The following is a 10211-nucleotide window of genomic DNA, read 5'->3' on the forward strand; positions in this document are numbered from 1 at the left end:
CAAATACATATCATTAAAAATATTTTCACCCCTCTCCTTTATCCACTCCGAACAAAATACATTCTTAATTTTATATTTGTAAAAATTTTAAGTCCTTTAAATTTTTTAAATAACAAAAAAAATCTTTTAAACTTTTAACTTGTTAGCACCATTATCTTTCTAATTATCGATTAATACTAATAAGGATAGTGAGAAATGGACAAAGTAGTGTCAGATATTAAAGTTTTTATAAAGAGAAAGGAAAGGTTAAAAAGGGTAAACTCTGAAGGGTATTATTGTCAATTAAAATGAACTGTCATTCAAAACTACAGAGTCAAGAAAAAAAGTAAATAGAATCATGTTATTCCCTCCTCATATTTACCCCTTCAAACTTTTTCCTGTCTCCATCCAATCCTACTGTCCTTCTTTTCTTTCCTATTTCCTCCAAATTAAGCCTAACCTCTCTTTTCTCTCTCTCTCAACACCATGAATGAAGAATATTAATATAACCACTAACAAGTGGTGATGATATTGATGATGATGATGAAGCTAGTTTAAGTTAATTTGCTTCACCCTTTTAAGGAAAAAATATCTCAGAAATCAAAGCTATACTATACAGCTATAGATAGATAGCTTAATTTGGGAAAGCTTTCTAATTATATATATATATATATATTGTTGAATGAACACTTCACCACAGTACTACTCATCCCATCAATCTCTTCACTTCTCAACATCAAAAAAAATCTTCTTTCTTGCTTCATCATTTTCAGGTAAATATTTCTCTATCCTAAAATAACCAAAAAAAGAACAAAATTTGTAACATATCAATTAACCCTTTCACTCTTGTTTCAGGTGTGTCTTCTTGTAGAGCTATGTGTTTTTTAGAAATTGTTAGGTGTTACGGAGTATATTTCTGATATCTCTTTATATTCCGAACTTTCTCTTGTTTTTTTCCGTATTATATATTAATTATTTATCATTTAAAAAAAAAATTAAGCCTTTCAATCTTGTTTCAGGAACCCTAGAAGAAAGAACAAACAAAGAGATAAAGTCACAAAGTTCAAAACAACCTTGGATCTGCCAAGTTAAGCTATATTTTAATCCATGGATTCTATTCAAGAATTCATACAGACATGTAACAATGAAAACACTTGCAACTTCTTGAATAACAACTCTATAAGCACCACCAACACAACAAGCTTAACAACAACAGCTACTGGAAGCTCTTCTTCATCTGCAGTTTCAACCATAACCAACACACCAAACAGTAGTAGCCGGTATGAGAACCAGAAACGCCGCGACTGGAACACTTTTGGTCAGTATCTCAAGAATCATCGTCCTCCTCTTTCCCTCTCTCGGTGCAGCGGTGCACATGTCCTAGAATTTCTCAGGTACTACATATTTTGGCGAAATAATTTTTTGACATCAAAATTTTATTTTATCTGTATTTTGATGTTCAAATAATAAATCTCTATTTAAATATAAATATCATGCACCTGTAGTTCAATCACATCACAATTTTTTATATTGCCAAAAATCACATTCATTTATCACATCGGAGTGACACAAAAAATATTGATATGTTATTGAGATCGCGGTAGCAGACTTAAAAAACAAGAAAAGAAACTTTACTTTCTCTCTCTATGTTTTTTGAAATTGCGGCTGCAATTGAGGTTGCAGAATTGTATCAATTGCGGTTATTGCAACGCGCGAATTATGAATATGATTTTTTAATTATTATTTTGGTTAAATTATTGATGTGTATGCAGATATTTGGATCAATTTGGGAAAACAAAAGTACACACACCAATTTGTCCATTTTATGGGCACCCAAATCCACCAGCACCATGTCCATGTCCTCTAAGACAAGCATGGGGAAGTCTTGATGCACTCATAGGCCGTCTTCGCGCCGCCTTTGAAGAAAACGGAGGAAAACCAGAAACAAACCCATTTGGTGCTCGAGCTGTGAGGCTCTACCTTCGCGAAGTTCGCGATCTTCAATCCAAAGCAAGAGGGATTAGTTATGAGAAAAAGAAAAGAAAGCGTCCGCCACCACAACAACCACTTCCATCATCACAAGGTGCAAGTGCAACTCATTAGAGATCAATTCTCACTCTCTTAGTCTCTTCTAATAATGCCCTTTATTAAAAAAAATTAAAAAATTATATATTTAGGGTTTATTTTTTTCTTTGTTTAATAATATGTGAAAGCACTCTATGCTGTGATCTGAAACACATAGAGTACTGTTTTCTCTTTGGATCCTGTTTGGTTGCTGTTATGTTACAGAAGAAAAAGTGTTACAAAATGTGAGATATGATTTTTCTGCTTTTTAAGATATTGCAGTGTTTGTACTGGTAGTAGACTCATAGTGGCCTGAAAAAGTTTAAGCTATGAGTGAAGTTACATGAAGTACATCATCCTTGTGTGATTCTCACAATCACAACTATCACATTATTCATATATATTTTATATATTCATATATGTTTTAATTTGTACAACTTGAATATATGGCAAACTTAAATCGACATGCAGCAGATTATGTGCCTTTAATCATATATAATCACTTCTTTTTTCGAGGGATATTCTTCTGATCGTGGTGGTGCCTTTTAGTTTTATTTGTTTGTTTGATTTTCTTTCTTACCTAGAGATTTTTGAGTTGTGGTAAGTTTCTGATGCCTCTTTATTTTTCTGAACCTTTTCTTATATTTTTTTCATTTTTATTTTAATATATAATATATTTACCATTAAAAAAAGCATATATAATCACTTTTTTCTGGCTTTCAATCTAGTCAGATTAGGCGTTTTCAATTTATGAATTCATTGTATTTTCTCTTAACTTTCCAGGTTCGAGACTTCTTGTACTCCCTTTTATGGACTCCTTTGGTATATCCGTTTATATATATATATATATATATATATATATATATATATATATATATATATATATATATATATATATATATATTCTATTTTTGAAGAGTTGAATTTTACTAAAATTGTTAGCAAATTTGATGTGCCACAAATAGAATTATAATTTGAAGTTTGAAGCTTACATTTGTAGCAAGTAGTCACTTCAATACATAGTAATCTATGTGGATAACCATTATTTGAGTTCAAATATGTTTTCCATATATGTGTTTTGATATGATGTGATTATTTGTTCATATCTACAAAAGAGTATAAGGTGCTTTTTTCTTTATCACTTCCTTTTTTTAATTCCTCATAGTAGCCACTTACAGTATACATGATTTATTTTGTGTGGAAAGAGAATGATAGAGGCCTTAAAGCAGCTTATGTTCTGTTTCAAACTGACAAGCTTTATTCATTTCTCTACACACATTGAGTCTAACTGTTGACTGTTAATTATACATATAAATTTCATTGATGATCATACTGATTTATGTGTGTGCAGTAGTATAGTAGTGCTGTCATTTCAAATTATCAAATGGAAATTGCCAAACAAAACTATTAATGGCAGACAATGTAATTCATTAATAAATGACTAAACATTCAATTATTAGTTTTTATTGCTACCTTCAATTATTATTAACGGCTATGTCTAATATGCATAACTAAAATAAGTTTTTCATTATATAAGTGTAGAGATTAATTTTTCAATATAATTGCGATTTATTGAAAAATTAATCTCTCCAATAAATATTTTAATCCAAATAGTATAAAAATGCGAATATTTCAATCCAAATACTTAATTGGGGAAGTGGAACGAATATCTAAAATAGTAGAGAACCCAATCTTCTTATTTTTTTTTATAAAGGAGGAGAATCCAATCTTAGTTAGTCAACTATATTTATATCAATTTTAATTTGAAGTAATATAGATCTTTGCGTCATTTATAATATATCAACTCATGTTAAAGTTAAGGTGAGAATTATCTTTACTCGTAATTTTATATTTTTGGATTATTTCACATTCGATGTGAAACTTTTAACGTACTTAATAAAAACATTTATCTTACATAAATTCAAGATTCAAGAATCATTCGCAAGAAAAACCCTATTATAAAAGATGTTCTCATTTATCATATTACGTACATTAAAAGTTTCACATTGAATTACCTTTTGCTCGGGTGAGTATGTTTTTACTTAATTGCGAGAGATTTTTTGAAGGGCGTGACCGTGATGCCCTAAGAAAGGAAATAAATTTGCAAGGAGAATGCAACAAATTCCTTTTACACAACGACTTACCACCACCCTTGTCTTCCAGATCTCAGGTCCAAAGAGGATCACATAACGAGTAATGTTTCAAGGAGTTTGCTCCTCACAGATGAAGAGAATCATTGCGCCTCCTGCCATTCTTGCGACTGTAATAATTTGCATAAGTTGCGAGGGGTTTTCCGAAGGATGTGATAACAAAAATTTACACGGAAATATTTAATGCAAGACTTTGTTTATTGATTTTTCTAAACTTTTGTTTTTCTAAAAGCATGATCGTTCGATCTATTTGCAAGAGTAACAAACTACTGTATTATTTAAGTTTGACTTAAATGTAGTTTTGGTCTCCCTATTTTACAAATTGTGCAATGTTGGTTCTCCTATTTTGAAAAATTCAAACATTTGATCATTCTCTTCATTTAATCTTCAATTTTGATGATTTGACATTTTTTTTAAATGACATGGCACACATGATACATGCTTATATAACGCCACCTTTAATTTTTCTAATTTATTATTTCTTAAATTAAAAACATAAATTAAAAAATTAAAATTAAATTTAAAAGTGTGTTCCTATAACCATTTTTCCTTACTTCTCAATAAAATTTTAGACTATCAATATTTATTTTCTCTATAAATCGGAAGTTAAAAAAATAAATAACATAAGTCATTAGGTTTAATTTAGTGGTGAAAATTTTGTGTAGTATACTAGAGGTTATGAGTTCCTATACTAATGGTTATGAGTCGATCTTTAGCTCCATCATAAACCAAAAAATAAAATAAATAAATAACACTAACTTTGTTTTGGAACTCTATATAGCAGCTGAAGTTGAACAACTTACGACAAATAGGTCAGTCAAAAGTTTGTCCGAAAAATTAGTCAAATGTTTATAAAATTGTGTGTAACGTGTTGTTTTTTTAATATTTTTGGCTATAAAAGAATAGTAATAGTAATAATTTTCCGCAATGCCTCTTGGTCATGAAGAGACGCCTAATGTAATGTACCTATTATTTTTTGTCAAATGAAAACCCAATAGGAGTTATAGGATATATGCTGTAGAGATTAGCTAATCTTACAACACTTTTGAAGTGTGATCCTATAGACTTCTAGTGGGACATACATATGTGTCTACCACTTGTGAAGACATAAAGGATCTATTCCTTCTTCTAAGTTCTAATTATTTTGATGGTGTTTGTTTTAAGAAAATTTAATAAATATTAGTATTTCAAGGTATACTATTACTATGTCCATCAATGTCGTTTTCAAGTGATGTGTGCTCTTGTCTATAAATGTGCTTTCTAGTAACATGTATGTGTGTATGTGAAGGTTAGTAAATTCACTTGCTTATTTATTTATTTATAAAAAAGGTGTTTGCAAAATGCATTCAATTCGTGACTACACAATTTCTTAACTACATAGAATCTAGGTCTCCAATCTCACAACATTAACATCGATCTTAATCTCGGTCATTTTTTTCAAAATCTAGTCTCTTGATAAAGATCACCATTTTCAGAACAGATGCGTGCATGCAATTGAAATTTCATCGATGTTAGAGGTCAGAGGAGGCGACACTGATCGAAAGAGTATGGCTTATTGACTTGTCATTACCTGACCATTACCTGACCACATATGTGTGTGTGTGAGAGACGACCAAAAAAAGGTAAAAACAACTCAAAATATAGAATAATAAAAAACACAAACTAAATATATAAAAAAACCACAAACTCAAGTAAACCAACAAGATTCCACAAGCAAAAAAGAAAAGTATTAATAGACAAATGAAAAGTTCAATACTAATAACCTACCCAAAAACCACTTGTTACTACTATCTTGAAAGTTTATTATATTTATTTACTTTTAGTCTATTAATTAGTCTAATGACAAAAAATCCATCTCCCGAAATGAATAATTGGGAGATTCAGAGTTCGAACTTCATTTTTAAATATAAAATATAATATCCGTACCGAATGAATTATGTTTATGTGGACTTTTATACGTTTATTTTTATACTGGCTATTTTTTTTTTTTTTTTGCCTAGTGGTTAAAACCTCTACCCTTAGATGATCAGAGTTCGAATTCCGATTATCTGTCTATATAATACAGTGTCTCTGTCAACTGAGTTATATTTTCGAAATCTATAATATTTTTTAAATATATCTTTATATCTACTTTCACTTTGAATTAACTTTTGAATGTCCATGTCCAACCCAGTCAATCACACGTGCAGAATCATACACTTGTTTATAGAGTAACCTTAGAGATGTTTAATTAATTTACTACTATTTGGCCTTTCATTGCCCGATTTGTTATATCGTACTATAACTATTCATGAATGACTAGTGCTTACATTTAAAGCTTAGCTTTACCATATCCATAACACTATTATAACTGGGTGATTCATTAATTTTAAGCTATAGTCACTGCAATTTCTGATCAATGAAAGTGTTCGTCCAATCTTACGGACCAACCACTGCCTCCACTGAAATCAAACTGAACCATCCCACGTTATAAACAGTACTAGAGTACTCCCTCCGTCCCAAAATATAAGCAAAAGTTGGTCAACAAAAGTGGATGTATTTGGTCCAAATTTTTAACCAAATACATCAAATTTATTTCTTCAGAATTTTAGTTTATATATAAGGGCAAATTCGTCCATTCAAAATTAATGTTGGGGTAGATTGACAATTGTTGGGTAGAAAAAAAAATTCTGGTTACTATTGCAATCGCTAGCATTGGACCAACGTTAGTTGTGTTGGGCTTAAGAGGATTATGGACTTTATGGTTTGGGTTATGAAAAATTCTAGTTTAAATATAAGAACTTTTCTCTCCCGACCTCCCTATTTCTTTTATATCCCCAAAAATCTCATTTTGCGATTTGAAAAAGTTTTGCCAAAAAACTTCGGTTTATATTCACCGAAACCGAACGTCAACTTGTTCGGTACCTGCAAACCGAAATGTCCTAGATTTTGGTACGTTGTTACCGAAAATTTCATTGGGTCGCTGGAATTTGGCCATTTCGCCATAAGTTTACCGAAATAATTGTTTCGGTACCTGCGAATCGAAATGTACCAGATTTCGGTAAGTGGTTATCGAAATTTTCATTGGCTCACTGGATCTAAATAAACTTCGGTGTATATTAACCGAAGTTTATCAGCATGTCAAATTCATTCGGTTAGTATAAACTGTAGTACCCCCAAGGGCAAAAACGGAAATTCAGGGTGTTATGAAGACATTAAAAAGGTAGATGGAGTACAGTTGATGACTTTTAGAGAGGCTTGATTTTCAATGGGATTCTTAGGAGATGATAAAGAATTCATTGGTGCAATCAAGGAAGCTAAAGATTGGGGAACATGTAATGTGTTAAGGTTCTTATTTGTGACAATGTTATTATCTGCCACAATGGACCGCCCAACGCATGTTTGGAGAAGTTCTGTTCAATGGTTGTCTGATGATATACTCTATAGGCAACGAAGAATAGCAAATAATCCTGGTAAATAATCTATATCATTCTGTTTATATATCATGAGTTTCTACATATTTAAGACTTAACACGTACTGAACAACAACTAAATTTTTTTTTGTCAGATTTGCAACTTACTCAAGAACAAATTGAAAACTTGACTCTTCTTGAGATTCAAAGAATGTTAGAAAAGAATAGAAGTCTATCGGATTTTAAGTGTATGCCTTTTCCTAAGGATTATGTTACTGCCGACTTAGGCAATAGACTAATATATGATGAGCATCATTATGATGTTCATGCTCAAGCCGAAGAATCTAATGCTTTGTTCAAACTTTTAACTGGTCCAACACTCAAACTACTATTATTGAAGTTAAATACTAACATCAATACATAATTTTAAATATTACTTATTTAATGTTTTGTTGACATTTTTTTTTAATAGATGAACAAAGGATTATTTTTTATAAGATAATGAGAGCCGTCAATGATCAAAAGGGAGGAGTTTTTTTTCCTTCATGGCTATGGAGGCACCGGAAAAACTTTTATGTGGAACACATTAGCAAGTGCATTGAGAGCCAAGTTACAAATTGTCCTTGCTGTAGCTTCAAGTGGAATTGCATCATTACTATTACCCGGTGGTAGAACTGCTCACTCGAAATTAAAAATTCTTGTTTCATGTGAAGACAACGCAACATGCAATATAGAATATGGTGATGATCATGCTGAATTACTTCAACAAACCAAATAGATTATCTGGGACGAAGCTCCAATGGCACATAGATTTTGCTTTGAAGCATTTGATACAACAATGAAAGACATCATGTCTAAGGATGGAAACTCGAGGCAAATTTTTGGTGGAAAGGTTGTTGTTTTTGGAGGAGATTTTAGGCAAATACTTCCTGTTATTCCTCGAGGTAGTAGATCAGATATTGTTCACACAACAATTAATGCTTCGAGGATATGGCATCACTGTCAAGTTTTGACTCTCACAAAAAACATGAGATTGCAATGCGGATCAAGTGAATTAGAAAAAAAAGAAATGGCTGAATTTTCTAAGTGGATTTTGAGTATTGGCGAAGGAACATTAGGTGGTCCAAATGACGGAATTGTCGACATTTAAATTCCTCAAGAACTTTTGTTAACCAACTTCACTGATCCAATACTAGCAATTGTTAATAACACATATCCTAATTTACTGGAGAACTACCTCAATTATGATTATTTGAGTGTGCGAGCAATATTGGTTGCCAAGATTGAAACTGTTGAACATATCAATGAATTTATTCTTGGATTGCTACCAGGTTAATTTATTCATTCATCTTTCTTAATCAATAAATTTATTTTAAGCTTTTACATATAGGCTTATAATTTACCATTATACAACATTTGTGTAGGTGAAGAACGAGAATGTTTAAGTGCAGACAGAATTGATAAAGATGAAATTAATCATGCTGATCACTACAATGTTCTTACGCCAGAACTTTTAAATTCTCTTCATGCTTTAGGTGTGCCTAATCATAGAATAAAACTCAAAATTGGTACTCCTATAATGTTTATGAGAAATATTGATCAATCTCAAGGTCTTTGCAATGGAACAAGATTAATCGTGACTCAGTTAGGAACACATGTTTTGGCTGCAAAAGTTATATCTGGACAGAACAAAGGTCTATTGGTATATATTCCACGTATCGAAATTTCACCATCTCAATCTCCATGGTCATTCAAACTGGTCAGAAGACAATTTCCTATAGTTGTTTCCTATGCAATGACAATAAATAAATTACAAGGACAGTCACTAGACAGTGTTGGTTTATACTTGCCCAAGCCAGTTTTTAGTCATGGACAATTGTATGTCGCAATATCTAGAGTTAGGACAAAAAAAGGGTTGACGATATTGATACTTGATGAAGACAACAAACCAACTAATACAACTACTAATGTTGTATTCAAAGAAGTCTTCCAAAATATTTGAGAGGTAAATTATATTTTTTTGGACTAACACATGAAATATATTTTAAAAAATCTATACTAATAACACGATTTATTATATTGCAGGATAGATCAATGCAATCAACATCTGATTGGTTCATTTTGATTAACTATGAGAGAACCTCAACTTTTTGTACAATATCAAGTCAATGCTAACATATTATTACTTCTTTTGTATTTTGTTTTCGATATTTCATATATATGCAATGAAAATATTCAAAACACAACCAATTATCTTAATGTAGTTCTATCCAAACTACAAATTACTTTTTGGAATATCAAGAATGGTGCATAATATCTTAAGTTGATGTAAGTGTGTGTTTGGTTTGACGGTTGCTAGAATTGAGTTTGGAAGAATTGAGTTTGAGAGAATTGATTTTGGTTAAAAGTGAGTTTAGGTAACGTGATTTATGTTTGGATACATTAAATAAAAGTGATTCTTATCAATTTATGATGTTTGGATAATTGGTATCAAAATTGCTTTTAAACTTGTAAATTACCAAAATGTCTCCAACTCCCACCAACTCCAACCAATATTATTTTTTAAAGAGCAGCTCGACACTGGTAAACAAAATCCAATAAAATCACTTGTATCTCTCTTAATAAC

The 10211-nt window shown here is 31.1% G+C and overlaps 1 protein-coding gene and 1 pseudogene across 2 annotated transcripts; both read left to right on the forward strand.

Moving 5' to 3' along the window:
- The first annotated feature begins 368 nt into the window (after positions 1 to 368).
- LOC123893105 (protein LIGHT-DEPENDENT SHORT HYPOCOTYLS 4-like) lies at positions 369 to 2463 on the forward strand. 2 transcript variants are annotated; one of them, XM_045943025.1, is made up of 4 exons: positions 369 to 752; positions 835 to 887; positions 999 to 1373; positions 1752 to 2463. In XM_045943025.1, exons 3-4 carry the CDS (start codon positions 1087 to 1089, stop codon positions 2080 to 2082), a joined length of 618 nt encoding a protein of 205 aa, XP_045798981.1. In that variant the 5' UTR covers positions 369 to 752; positions 835 to 887; positions 999 to 1086; the 3' UTR covers positions 2083 to 2463. The 2 variants fall into 2 exon arrangements, with proteins under 2 accessions (XP_045798981.1, XP_045798980.1); XM_045943024.1 differs by lacking the exon at positions 835 to 887.
- Positions 2464 to 7218: 4755 nt separating this feature from the next.
- Positions 7219 to 9587, forward strand: LOC123892178 (annotated as a pseudogene).
- The last annotated feature ends 624 nt before the right edge of the window (positions 9588 to 10211 follow it).

Source organism: Trifolium pratense, linkage group LG6 (assembly GCF_020283565.1).
Source record: "Trifolium pratense cultivar HEN17-A07 linkage group LG6, ARS_RC_1.1, whole genome shotgun sequence".
In the NCBI taxonomy this organism is placed as follows: Eukaryota; Viridiplantae; Streptophyta; class Magnoliopsida; order Fabales; family Fabaceae; genus Trifolium; species Trifolium pratense.